The sequence below is a fragment of the Pygoscelis adeliae genome, unplaced genomic scaffold (assembly GCF_000699105.1).
Source record: "Pygoscelis adeliae isolate BGI_AS28 unplaced genomic scaffold, ASM69910v1 Scaffold168, whole genome shotgun sequence".
NCBI lineage: Eukaryota > Metazoa > Chordata > Aves > Sphenisciformes > Spheniscidae > Pygoscelis > Pygoscelis adeliae.
This window is the reverse complement of record NW_008825566.1, coordinates 2040073-2054922: the sequence shown is the minus strand read 5'-3', so window position 1 is coordinate 2054922 and position 14850 is coordinate 2040073. Positions and strand designations below refer to the sequence as shown.

At 37.2% G+C, this 14850-nt stretch overlaps 1 protein-coding gene across 3 annotated transcripts in view; it reads left to right on the top strand.

The window, feature by feature from the left end:
• Positions 1-14850, top strand: part of GREB1 (growth regulation by estrogen in breast cancer 1) — a 59870-nt gene that overhangs the window by 2750 nt on the left and 42270 nt on the right. For all 3 annotated transcript variants that reach the window (XM_009332479.1, XM_009332478.1, XM_009332477.1), the window contains exons 2-6: positions 3899-4018; positions 4764-4940; positions 11578-11760; positions 12077-12220; positions 13534-13659. In XM_009332479.1, the coding sequence (XP_009330754.1) occupies positions 3899-4018; positions 4764-4940; positions 11578-11760; positions 12077-12220; positions 13534-13659 (750 nt within the window). The remainder of the gene's footprint in view (positions 1-3898; positions 4019-4763; positions 4941-11577; positions 11761-12076; positions 12221-13533; positions 13660-14850) is intronic.

Here is a 14850-nt window from a genome sequence, read left to right as displayed (position 1 = left end):
TCTTTCTGCCTTTTTATTATTGATGTGTTTCCTCACTTCTTCAGACCTGGCAAATTCATGTAGTGCTTAAAATAGTCCAAAAATTTTATCTTTACTTAAACCTTTTGCTACATTTTTCATTTTATCAAAAAGCCTGCAGTTTGCTGTGGTCATACATTTCTAATGAGGGTCTTCTAAAGTCTTCTTAATTTTCTTAGCCTTTGTAATTGCAGAACATATTTGCAAATGCCAATAAATGGTCTCTATGTTCAGGAACTTTCTAGAAATGTGCATTAAAAACTCTTTGCCATAGAAGGCAAGGTTATTTGGCTTTAACAGGTTTAGATTTCTTGCATATCTCTGCCTAGTTATTACCATATAAACTGCAAATTAAACCTGTGGACTGGATTGCCAGTTATTAGAAGTCACTATATGCAGATCAGTGAGGCTTTTTAATCTAATTCTTCACTTCTGAAATCAAAATCCCATTTGAATCACAATCACATTCACAGTTTTGATTCTCTAATCACATCTTATTTCTCAAATACAAAATATATTTCTGCCGTTTTTCTCTTGTGCTCTTAGATGCATTTGGGTGCCATCTTTTAGGCCTGTGTATTATGTTTCTGCCAAAGAGGTGTGAAGTTGGTTTCAAAAGTTAATGACAACCATTATTTTTCTGTTAGCATCCAAGTCCTATACCACTGATATCACTGGGACTTCAGTGGGAAAAGGATGGGAAGCGGCGTGGCAAAGCAATGCAGAGCAGCAGTGTGGCAGCTGGCTCCACTGCAGTGAGGTGGTTCATTGGGTGGGGGTGTATTCAGCTCTGATAGCAGCACCACGTTCTGACGTGAACTTTGCAGCGAACTCGTGTCTGTGGTTAACCGGTTCCTTCCTCGATCTGCATTTAAGGGACGCTGTCTGTTCATGGATACAATATATTTTGTGGCTGTTGATTTAAGTCCTGATGCTGCAATCAGTTTGTGGATAATATCAGCCCTATGAATAGTCCCACTGAGAAAAAATTATATGTATATTAAAATATTTGCAGAACTTAACATATTTAAATTATACCTTAAGGAGAGAAGAATTTTCCATGTGAAATGTCTTAATCACAACTGTATAAGCATAAAGTTCTAAGAAATCCTTTGTGAGAACTGAAAAGAATTCCTTAAAGCAATGGTGTTTATAGTATCTATGAATAAATTTTAAATCCATAAAATATGGACAAAGTCTTCACAGTATGTCTGTTGGTTTAATGGTGCTATATCAAGTTATGTCAGCTGACTGCCTAGTTCTGTAACATACAACAGAAGAACTATAGTTGTGAGTCCACTTCTACCATCATCTTGTCTCTGGTTTTGAGTGCTTGATTGTGTGGTGTTCTGGGATTGTTTAAGAAAAGAAGATGTGGAACAGACACATGCAAACATAAAGGTCTTTGAAAGGGCCCTGCTTTAAAAGTAAAACGGAAGCAGAAACTGTAGATCTTTTTTCAAACAAGCAGCAGAAACCCTAATGATGCTCATATTCGCTCTTGTACTCTTTTCATTTTTGACCTGAAAGCGCTGTAGCTCTCCTATTTCTTAGTCTCCGCTTCTATTTCTTGTCTCTATCTTTTTTTTTTTTTAATGTGAAATTACCTGAACAAACCTAACAGTTTACCACTGCCCAAAGGGGAAAATCCCACATCCTGCTCCCCCCACTCCTCCTAGCCACATGTTCCCATTTTCTCCCTTTTGGCATTTTTTGGATCTTCCACTGAGCTAACTTAATACATAAACTCAGTAAAAAAACCTGGTCACTTTTGTTTGCTTAGTTTTCTGCTGGGTTAGCAAGCTGGGATGGCTCAGCACAGGCTCCAGTAAGTGTCAGAACTGGCACAAAGAGGAAGGAAGGAACTTGATGGCTGGAGTGTGGGGAAAGAGAGGAGAGCCAGACTCACCCCTTTTGCATTGCGTTTGGAAGTTAGTCAAGGTTAAGTCATACCACATAACTTACCCCTGACTTAAATAGCAAAGACAGAGAGCTTCACTTCTCCCTTTGTTCACTTTCAGCATTTTTGTCTTTAGACTACGCCCTTAAAACAGCCGTGTTTAATGTTCTGTCCTTATCTGTGTGCAACAGGACTGAAGCTTGATGTTTAGATACTTTTAAAAGTAAACGTACCTTTCAAATCCTCTTCTAGATTGGGGTGTAAGTCTTAATAACCTTTCGAGACAAATCTTCAAAATCCAGATTTACTTTCTTCAGCTTCCTCCCTAATTCTCATTTATCCTGTAGTATTTGTTTAGCTGTTTCTACAATAATTTGTCAATAAAATAAAATGATATTCTGAGGAGGGTCATCGGAAAAAAAAAATCCTCGATGAATATCCTATGGGATTCTGAGTGCCTGATCCAAAGTCAGTTGAAGCAAAGAGAGTACGTCCAGTTGACACTGAGCTTTGGAGGATGACTGCAGTGTGCTCCATTGTTTTTCTGTTTCAAGACTAAAAGCTGGATCAACAGAATAATGTAGGAGCCTAACTGCTATTTTACTTGCCTAAGTCCAAACAGCTATTTGGCTTCTTGCTGATTCTCAAGTACCTGCAGCCCTTCACCACCCAATTTTGCAAGTGAAAGCTCTTTGTGTTTGCTGCAGGCATGTTCCTATAGAAGCTAGAAGCCTAAGACATAAGCACCACTGGGTTGACTTAGTAATTGTGCCCCATCTCTGTCGTATGTAAGGCTGGATCTTGTCTGAAATTTTCCTTAGTCCTGCCTGTAGAAGTGTTCTCCCATTTACTATTTAGCTGTACTCCTCTGCTTGCCAGCTTTGTCCCATTTGCCATGAGCATGTCTGAGCCGTAAGAGGGGATGGAGTCATCGCTCACTATGGTTCGCTGGAGCTGTTGCATTATGCATGAAAAAATTATTGTCCTATGGGTAGAGAGAAGGAAAGAAGCAGTCTCTAGTTGGAAGGCTGAAACATACACCAATAATACACAGGTGAATTCTCTTAACAAGCAAGCTATCAGGTAAAAATGCGGATTTAGGTAGCTGGTGCACCAGAAAAGTAGTTTACAGCAGAGAATCTGAAGAAGAAACACCTAAAGCCCTCTAAAAAATGGAGCCTATATCATGTATTCTTCTCCTCAGTATTCAGTATTGCCTCCTAGACTAGCACAGTCCATGCATAGGCTGCTGTGAATCATCTTCCTAGACGTCTGCCTTTCCATGACATTGTACAGGGAGCAGCAGTGCTTTACTTAGAGTTCTGGCTTCTGGTAGGAGACAGACGGCCTGAGAATTAGGTGTTCTTATCGTGGCATCATCTGTGGTGAACCTAGTTTCAAACAGGAACCGTTTCTTCAGTTTCCTGTACAACATCAAGGACATGGTCAATATCTAATTAATAAAATCTGTACTTGGACTGTAGCCAGGACATTCTGAAGTGCTAAGAATTAATGACTTTGGGTTTATATTGGCTGTTAATATTATAAACAAAGGATACACTTACACTGTTGTGATCAGTAAGAATTCAAACATCAGGAGTTAGGCTTCTAAAAATCATGAGGTTAGCTTAAAAATAATGAGATTTAAAAAAAATAACAAATTGAGCCTTCTTTTTATTTGTCCTTCAGGTTTTTTTTTACTTTCTCAGGTGCAGTTGCGTCATGCTTTTGAATTTTTTTTGCACAGGAGCTAAAAGCTTTATTTTTTTGATGAAAGAAATTCTATTGTAAGCGTGACTGGAAGTTGGAGCTTTAAGGAAACAACAAATATCTTAAGAGTTGGCAACAGTGAAGTCATTGTCAAGAGGAGAGAATCCAGTTTGCTGTAATACTTTCTGTAACTGGGTCACCCTGTTCATTCATTGGTTTGTTGCCAGCGTTTTCTGTTGTCTAAGTCATTTATGCTATGATAATTTGTAGCAGGCAGCAGAGCAGATAATGAGGAAGAAGAAGAAGAGGAGGAGGAAGAAGGCTCAGAATCAAGTAGTCCTGTTTCTTACCAGATGAAGCCTCCCCCAGAAGGATGTTGCACTACTGATGGTAAGAAATGCACTAAACATGCTGTCACAAGGCATTTGCCCTGCTGAAAAGGGTAGGATTGGGGCCATTTCCTCTATAATTCATCAGAATGAGATAATCTATACAATATAGAAATCCTAAAAATGTCAGTGTTCATTACCTGCCGGATAAAGCTGGATTGCTCTTGGTTGCTTTTATATTTGATAGGGTCTTTGCCCAGTGTGTCAGATAAGCATTTGTGTTGGAACGCCTGGCATGAGGACAGAAATTCTGTTCTCTTTGGCAATGTGACCTTTAAAAGGTTGAGTCTGCAGGCATGGCGTTTGCTAAAATGAATGTGGTAATTCTTACAGCTTTATCCTTGCTCTTTTCTATTTAAGGTGTACTTCGTTCAATGTTGCTGTAAAAAATATTCGAAAACCCAGGAAAAAACAGTGAATTTCACCAGATATCGAGAACTATTATCTCAATTTTTGAATGTCTGACCTAAGTTATGATGGTGTTAGTAAATAGTCCCATAAATATGTAGGTTGGAAAACATCATTAAGAGAAACTTCACTGTACCTTTTCAGATTTTTATTTGTTTATTGTACTGGTAGCATCTGTTTAGGGAAGAAAACTATCTCTTAGTTTGCCCTTGACCTCAGAGGATACAACTTTGTTTTTCATTAAAAATACAGGAAGTCCTTTAATAAAGACAATTGTGAGTATTAAACAAAAAAAAGTCTTGTCAACTTATAAATACGTTGAATTGATTTTTTTCTAGGTTTCTGCCAGGCTGGTAAAGATTTGAGACTCGTTTCAATTTCCAATGAACATATTGAGGTACCATCAGGTTTTTTACTTGTTGGTGCAAAGTCACCAAATTTACCTGATCACCTTTTAGTGTGTGCTGTGGATAAAAGATTCCTGCCAGATGACAATGGGCGCAACGCCCTGTTGGGTAAGTGTCTGTGATTGCAGTAAGTGGATGCTTCTGTGGACTACAATTAGTAGCTAATCTTTTTTTTCAGAGTGAGTACAGCAGATCTCATTTCCATTTCACGTCTACAGTAACTCTCACTGGTGACGCACAACAAGATAACAACTCAGAGCTGGCTATGTTTGCTTTGGAAAGATACAGAGTGAGCCAGTTCATTAGAAATGCTTCACCACCTTCTATCCGTTAGTCCAGGGCTAAAATCATTGCCTGATCAGTTTATGTCCTAGTTGCTGGAACTGCGCATCTGGTAACTGGACTAGTTGAACTGCTGCCTGTCTCTATTTTAGCTTTCCAAATACTAACATAGACAGACGGTAGATCTGTCAAGTGGAACTTTCAGGCTACTATATACATGTAAACAGTTTGAAGATAGTTTGGACTACAAAAATTTATGATCTTTTTGATTTATCTCTTTGAGATAGGGATAATATTCTCCATTGTGTTTGAACAATAGCATGGGTTCTGGATCCTAACCTATGACTTTTTGCTATTATCACAATATAAATAAATATGAATGATTATAAGTTTAAATTTTTCCTATATGTGTAATCAGGTAATACTGTGTGTCTGAATAATAATGTTTGTAGGATACTCTAATTTCTTGCTTTTCATCTATTTAAAAGTCTAACTTCTGACATAAAACTAGGTCCTTCTATCTATTTTTATTGTAGCCTTTCTGATGGCCATTAGCCTCATCCAAGTCAACCCAAATAGGGATGATCTGCAATCATGTGAATGAATGAACTGAATATTAATGTTATTAAAATGGAATAGTTTTTATTCTGGGACAAGTGCTATATAATCGGATGGAGAACTCTTTTTTTCAGTCAGGCACTCTCAGGTACTTATGTATTATTTGCTTAGTTAGTTAACCAAAAAATGCTGCATCATATATCTGTGTACCAGTCCGAGCTTTAAATAGCAAAAAGGAAACATTTGTTACATCTTTTAACCATTTTCTTTCACAAACACTGAGGGATATGATGTGAACTCAGTTGTTATGTCAGTTTGAGCAACTCTTCAAGGCATTTGGGATGACAGTGTAGTGTGAAGGTGCATAATGTAATTCTATGTACAGTAATTCCTTTCCTCATGTGATCTTGCAGGGTTGGATTGGTCACAGTACATTTGACCAGTGATTGTAAAAGAATTAAGAGGGTTGTAAATCACACACGTGTTGTCATTTTAAAGATAAAGACAGGAATGTTGTACCACTCAAGTCATTCAGTGCTAGCACTATTAACAGCTTAAGCTCCTTAGGCTGTTAGCGGAGAGGAAGTAGTGTATTTGTTAATTGCATGCTAAACAAGAATAGAAAAAGGCAACAGGAACATAACTGGGAGGGTTTTATGCTACTTGCATCCTCAGCTTGCTTATTTAATACATTTTAGTTTCCTGAAACCATTTAAATGCTTATTTTTGGCTGTAGTTATACACTTAAACACCAGTGAATCACATTTTTTTGCAAATAATTTTAGTAATTCTGTAGGATGACTTTTATGTATTCTATAACAAGCTTAAATATGAAAAAACTTACACACTTTAAGATCCAAAGTCTTCATCTGAAAGCTGGAAATAAAATAATGTTCCTGGTCCCTAATCTAATGAAAAAACACGATTTTTCTTATTGACATGACGATAGCATACTATTCCTACAATAGATCATACTGTAGGTAGACATGATTATTTGATTCTGGTTTTCATACACTGATGCAAGTCAAATCAGGGAAGTAAAATTAGAAGCAGACATGAATAGTCTCACAGTTTCAGACACTTTGTGAGATAAAAGACAGAACTGTTCTTGCTTTAAATTTTCTGTCTATTAGTATAACACACTGACCTCTGTCTCGTGACAGATTTAAGTTGAAAATATTTTATATGAAGAAGGGAAGCTCTTTTTATTGTCTTGCTTTTAAAGATAGGATAGAAGGCTTATTTTTGGTATTCTGAGTTTAGGCTGTTCTCCTTCAAACATGTTGGCCTTTTGAAACAGCATGGAAAGTGATCCCTTCAAGCCTTTCTAAGTTCAGAGGGAAATTGAATTGGATTAATTTTGAATTGAAATGAACTGTCATCATGAGTCAGAGTATATCCCACACTTTTGGTAAGGCTTATTGGTGATACAGGCACATCACTTGTAATCCTTCAACCCCATTGTTTTTTCTTAATTTCATGCTTTTTCTCTTAATATACTATGTTTTTGTAAGGCAGCTGTTACTCAGTACTATAGATATTTTCCAGAATAATTTATTTGAAGGGAAAAGACACTAATGAATTACCCAATAGTTTCCTGATTTCTCATGGTCCGCCTGAATATGTTTGTGAAGATGCCTGTGGAGCATCCAAAAATTCCAGAAGAAAACAGGAAATGTCTTGGTATTTTCCAGGCCAGCTTTTGACTTACGGTCTTGTTCCCATTAGGGGCTGTTGATATGCCTGTGGGGCATGTGCCAATTTATTGATTATGGTTGTCCCACCATCAAGGCATATGTGCTGGTGATTTGAAAGTAATTTCTGTTGGAGGTTGTTTTGTTTCTTTGTTTTTACAATTGACGTACGGTTCCATAGAAAAAAATCCCATTTTCTGGAAAACACTATATTTTTGGCAAGAAAAAAGTTCTCTGTGTCTGAGCATGTACCTCGTACACTTCTGTTAATCAAGTTAGATCACAGGTTTAACTACTCTGCCAAACAGATTCAGCTCTTTGCCTTTAGGAAGCTGTTTCTTAGCGTTTTTGTGACCTAAAGGAATGCTTAGATGGAGGAAGCACTACTGTAATAGTGCGATATTTATTGTTTCCTAGTAAAAGCAGCTAACATGTACCACTCCCAAAGGTTTTTTCCTCTTCTGGGTTTTTTTCCCAGTTCTCACTCTTAAGGAGAGTCTCTCATGAGAAACAAAGCAGCTATTCACCCATCATTTTCCTTCCCAAAAGACCAAACAGCTGCCCACTTTCCTAGCAGGGAATAAGAAATCCTTTTTTTTTCCAGTGGGTCCCTGAGGTCAGAATGACAGAGGAAAAGATTAGTTTGCTTGCATTGTTAGCTGTGTGTAAGATGAAAACATTGTAGTATAAAATACTGTGGCTGCTTCTGTTAAAATGTGCAATGTTCTATTGGGCTTTTGTAACAGTAGTGAGTTTCCGTACAATGGAGCTCTCCAGCTTGACCATATTGATTTAATTTATTTTTTAAATTTAGGACTTCAATCTTCAAATGGAGTGGTACTAAGAAGGAGGGAAAAATGTGGAGCATTGTCAGTGTCTGTGTGCTTTTTCTTGTGAGTAGGACTGAAAAGAAGAAATACTTTTGCTGAAAAGTTGGAAATATAATCATTAAGTCTTAAGCAAGCTGCCAACTTTCCACAAAAATATTAACATTAATTAAAAGCCTGTTATTCATTTAAAAAAGAAACAGGAAGAAAATTTTCTGCCAATTTATGAAAGATTGGATTATGAAATATTAGATTATGAAATATTAGATGGATATCTTTCCATCTTGAAGTCCTCTCTTTATCCCTAGCACAAGCTCACTGTTGATCCAAAGGAACCATTTCCCCAATGAGAAGGTAGGTCAGGTTTCATACCCTTTTAGTCCAAGATCCTTCTTCTGACCGCAAGGTCCCTACTGTGGAAGAGCTGTTTAAATTATGAGCAATTGATCATTGTGATGTGAGCAAATTCAAGCAAATGCATATGATAAAATTCCAGACACAATCAAATACCTTCTGATTAAATAATCTTCAGAGCATAACAGCCTTAAGTCACTACTGGACTGAGTTGGATATGAACTGGTGACCTAAAGGTGAAAGGCTTTTAGCCCCTAAACTCCAGGCATTGATTTCTAATTCTCTTGTGAAATCAATCCCATGACATAGATGTATTGAGTCACCTTATGGCTGCCCCAACTCCCCTGACCTTTGTCCTCTCTATAATGTATGGAAGAATATTTAATGCAGCTTGTTTATGAAACAAGCTGTCCCTTCTATCAGCTGCTGCCTCGGGCCACGGCATGTGAACAGGGCATGCAGAGAAAGGAGGATGATGAAATGTTTGGGTTCTCCATGTTCTTCAATCTGCTACATAAAGTGCTATGAGCAAGGATGGCAGAGCCCTGCAGTGAGTAATGATTGAACAGCGTTTTATTGCATTGGAATTATAAGATCATGCTATGTTCTATCTGTGATGTCAGGGCTGAGCTGTATTAACGAAGCAATGGCTGTCATCAACGAGAGTGTTGGTCAGAATGAATGGGATGAAAAATGGTGTTGGCAGGAGCTTGCAAGAAAGGACTCAGTCTGACTCAGAGGAACTGGGGAAGTTTGAGGTGAAAGATGATAATTTGACTTAAAAGGAAAATTAAAAAATAAACTTCTAAAATGTTCTCCAAGGACTTTTCAAAACAAGTGGACAATTTAGATCTGTTTAATACTTACTAGGCCTCACCTGTATGCTATATGTGGTGTAAACTAATTTTCCAGTAGACCTCACAGAGTTAAAAATAAGTGATTAGGGCAAAAGGTTATTTCAGGTAGAAGTTAATCTGGTTTAGGCAGAGGATGATTTACAAAAGTTACCAATAATGACTGATATAAAGTCCACATGAAAAGATTTTATGTCCACTGTCCAACTTCTGTTGAACAAATATTTCTACCTGTGGCTTTGGCAAGTTGCTGGTCACTCTCAGCAAAATGATAAAACCTAAAGTGTACAGGTACTTCTATTTTACTTTTGGGAATGGTCCCCTTGTGCTTGTATTTGAAAACATGTAAGGGCTTGTAAGTGGCAACCAGGCAAAAATTGCAGTGCTGCTGGTCATGCTCAGTGTGCTGCCAAATGTGTGGGAAGTTTTCATTTACTAGCAGAAGCATTTTTCATGATTTCTTAATCTGCATAAAATGCATGCAAACTCTACAGCTTTTGCCACATCCATTCTAGTTTTGTTTCCTTTTGTTGTTACTTTTATTGCAGCTACTGAAGGCTCTGTGATGTTAGACAGATGCTTTTGTGCTGATATAACACAGAGGATTCTGCAGAGTCATGCCTTGTCCTGATTTTATGAGTCATAATGACCTTTATCATCTTACCGACCAGGATCAGAGAGATAATAGGCAGCTTTCAATAGTTGTTAGCCACTTGTTCCCACGGTTACCAGACCAATTTCCACATGAACTTAGGTTTTTAATAAATTCTTCTGAGCCATTTGAAAACTAATGAAAGTGCTCGGCTTGTAAACCAAGCAACAGGTGTTTACAAAGCATTATATTTCAGTGCTTGTATTTTACAGAAGGAAAGAAAGTATCAACTGTTAATTTGAAAACTTAATTTGCCTGAAATATGTGATTGAGATCATCATTCTCTTTAAATAGCTCTTCATTTTATCTACCATATTATTGACCCTTTACTTCAGTTATACTATGTATTTCCAATGGTATTCTCCATCTGTTATGTGAAATGTATTTCCTTTATTTTATTTTCGCCATCTTTCAATTCACTGAACACACCCTTTCCATTTCAATTCCTGTGGCAACGCATAAAAATGTACATTAGATATGATTAAAATAAAAGAAAACTTCATGCTTCAGGTCATGTGTAGGGATTTGAGAGAAAATTTCCATGGAAAAGATCATCTTCTAATTGCACACTGTAGGATTTCTTTGTAGAAAATATGTATTTTCAGACAGTTGCATTGGTCTGATGCAAGATGCAAATTTCCTAGGAAATACTTTGGAAAATGGACAAAAAAAGCTGTTTAAGAATGAAAGGCAGATAGTCAGCTGTGCAAGGAATGCCCTTTATTTAGAGTGATAATGACATCACCATCACGAGCCCCTCTTTGAGGCTCAAACTGTGTATCTCAGAATGAGAGGAAATGGCAGTATCCCTGGAAGTGCCCCATCAAGTCTTAGTACAATAAGCTTCTTTACGTGCAAGGACTATGTCTGTCTTGTCTATAAAGTTGCAGACACTTTGTTTCCGTAATCATAAATAGTTTAAACTGCTGTGAAGCACTAACACAGTCCAGCTATAATTTGAGAAAGCTACTTTACTTTAATAGCCCGGTAAGTCTTTAGTATTTTTTCCTCTCGAAAAATGCATCTGTGGTAGGAACTTGGTACTTAAATATACTTAGATCTGATTAAATATAATAGATTAAATATACTTAATTTCTTGAGACTTAATTGCACGTTTAATTTCAATGAAAGCTGAAACAAGTGAAGCATGTATCTTCTGTGGTGTTGAATAGGGCTGGGGTTAAGCATGTGATTCAGTACTCTTCAATCAGAAACTTCTTGGTTTAACGTTTCACAGGTAGGTAATAAATAGGAATCGTGAACAACTTCTGGTGTGAGAAAATGAAAAGTATGGCCTATTTTAATTATTCTGTAAATGTGGGGCTCTGTTTTTGCAATCTGGTAGCCAAAGTGCAATACAGTGGATTTGATGTAATATTTTTTGGGGGGAAAATGTTAATAAAAAGTTCAGTCTGTGAAAAAAACCCACAAATACAGCTTTTCTCCAGGAAAGAGTTGTGTTTGGATGTTATTAATAGTGACCCACCTATCTCATTGGATTATATGTATTGTTTATTTTATCAGGCTTCTCTGGCAATTGTGTTGGCTGTGGCAAGAAGGGTTTCTGCTACTTTACAGAATTCTCAAATCACATTAATCTTAAACTGACCACTCAGCCGAAGAAACAGAAACACTTAAAGTATTATCTGGTCAGGAATGCACAGGGAGCTCTGACCAAAGGATCTGTAATCTGCTGGAAAGGGGCAGGTAAGATAATGAAGCTGTCTTCCTCAAGCTCTGGTTTTCATCATCCAAGCTTAGCTATCACAGCGACTGGCGTCTGTGTAAAACCTAAGACAGATCAGTTGAAAGAAAGACTCTTTAAAGCTAGGTGATTACTAGAGCAGCTATAAAAAGCAATTGACTGACCTAATATGAGGATGGCATGTCTGAAGACATCGGTTCCTCCCTTCCAAGTGCCGTAGTCCCCAAGTAATTCATGTGTGAAATTATCAAATCAAATCTGCAGAGAAAAAGCAAATGCCGCTGTTGTCAGGGGATAAGAAGTTTCTTTTTTATTAAGAGTTCAGAGGCCGGCAGTCTTCATCCAGCACCTGCTCAAGCACATTGTTCCAACTGCCAGAAAGTTCGGGCCTCTCAGGAAGCACCTCAAGTGAGCCGCTCCCAGCAGCAAACCCAAGTGCTCCGTCTGGGACTCAGCAAACAGGTACCACTTAGAAGGAAAACACGCTGGGTTACCACCTACTCTTACTCTTCTGTGCATGTGTATTTGTGTGTACTTGTGTGAATGGAAAGACAAACAAATAAGCACGCTACCACATAAAATAAAACAGGTTGAATAGATTTAGAGATATATTACAAATAAAGAAAACAATCATACTTTGAAGGCTTCTTGCTGTCCATTTTGTCCCCTCAGGTTTATGTATTAAAGCTTAGCAAATAATAAAATAGGTGTTCTGCAGCTTGCTCATAGCTAAGGCAAACAAAAATTTTTTAAATGCCATTATTTTTAAAGTTGCTGAGAATGGGTGTTACATTCCTCCAGCTGTTGCTTGTCTGGTCACAGATGACAAATGTTACAGGAACCAGTGTCGTTTCAGCTTTTTTTTCTGATCCAGTCTATTTTATGTTATGACCAGAATCCTCTCTATTGCAGGCATTATATAGGCATCAGTTTAAAAACTTCTGAGTTTTTTCTTCTGCTGAGAAAAGTGGCTTTAATATTAAAAAACAAACTAATGATCAGTATCTGTAACTTTTTTTGTATTAAAAGTTCTTTCTGAAACATTTACTTTTCCATTAGCTTGACTTATGTGAAAGGTGATGGATGATAGAGGCTGGAGTGATCTCTCTGAGCTTCTTCATAATGAAAACGGCTCTTTAATGTCTTGTGAGCGTTGCAGAGATTCACACAGCAGAACTGAGGCGCATCTGTTGGTGGTTATACTCTCTCAGTGAGATAAAAGCCTGTTAAATAGTTGTGATCTGGAATACTGGTACCCCTCCAGAACAGATCATTAATCTCTTTATAATAGCAGATTGGCATTTTTTTTGTCAGAGATTACATATATAAAAAAGCTACATTAATTACAAGCATATTATGCCTGAGAAAACGTCTCTTTTTAATGCAGCATAGTTAAAAAGAAGCTTGGAAAGAGGATGTCGAATTGGAATGGAGGCTTAGGACATTTTTAGTAAATTTTAAACAACCTCTCTTACTCTTCTAGCTGGTTCTTGAGTAAACTTCATGTAAGAGCTAGGGTCCGTCTGCAAAGAAGCTAAAGGACCTGACATACGTATTTAATTGCAGAATCGGATTTTACTCAGGCACTTACTTAGGAGTCAGCAATAATCTGGTATGAGATCAGAAGTGGGTTTGTTTTGTTCAGCATTGCATTCACTCTGAGCAGATCCAGATGACTCTATTAAAGTAAATGATCAAGTGATCAGTTTATTATATCAATTGGGATCTTGATCTAGAAATGTTTCATGTAAATACTTCGGGTTTTTTCTTGCCAGCTGCAGCCATAGATCACATCCCTTCAACAGCAGCGTTCAGCTCAGCAGTTTATAATGGCAAGGAATCGCCTAAACAACAGTTGGTGAAAAATAACCTGTCTGCTCTGACAAGACCTTCGGTATTAGGTATTTGTATGGATTTGTTGTTTAATAACCCTAAACTCTATATTCCATGGGTATAATAGAAGCATTGAACAAATGATATCATGATCGTAATTTCCTGTATGAATACAAATTACTATTCCCTTCCAAGTCCTTTCTGACCATAACACTTTTTTCTCTGTTAATTAAAAAAAAAAAATATTATTTATATGTTTTCAGCCATAGCTTTGTTACAGTTCAGACTATTAATTGGAAGTTTTTCATTGTATTTGCAGTTCATTCATTTAATAGAAGTACAGTCTAGATTTTGAATCCAGGTTCTGAAAGAACGTGTTAGTTTGCATCAATCTCACCAACAGGTTTTGTGAGGGGAATTAAGAAAGATTTATAAGTAAACACTCATAGGATAATTCCTATGTTGCAGTTCACCTTGGGATGGAGAACTAGACTTTTGACAACTGGCTCCAAATTAAAGAAACTGTCCTCACTGCACCATTATTATCATGATTTGTGTTAATTGTTTTCTGTAACAAACTGTACTCTGTCACTGGCTTGTTTAAGCAAGAAAGTCTTCAATATGGCTAGAAACATGCTATAGCTCTATTTTAGAATAAGTCTTCTCAAGTTTCCCTGCTGGCATCACAGCCAAATTCTTTTTCTCTACCCATTCAGGTTCTTGATCTCTTTCTTCCATGCATACTCTTGCCAATTCATTTCAGACGGATTACTTTCACATATCAACATATCTGCAGGAAAGAGTACGACATTTTCAAATAAAGAAGTCTTTGTTTTGCTCCAACTATCTTGTGACTTTTGTCACAACATTATGCCAGGAAACTAAACGAAAGAATGAGTAGAACAAATGGCTAAATACTGCCCTCAAGTGGTAAAAGTTTAAAGGACAAAGTCATCTTTGAAAACCTGTACGTAAGGTTCTTCTGCAAGTGAACAATCTTATTCTAGATCTGAAGACTTCAGGTTTATTTTTAATTTTTATATCTTTTGCAAAATTAAACCCCCCTTTTTTATATAAGATTCTTACTCTGTCTTGAATTTTATGTGGGACTAACCATTCTGCCAGGTGATAAAGCCCTGCCAGCGTGAAGTAGTGTTACGACCTCTGCATAGTCATGTCCAGAAAGAGAAATAGCTCAATCGTGCAAGATGCTGAGCAATTCCTGGAGGACCATTGACTCTCAATAATTAGAAATACTT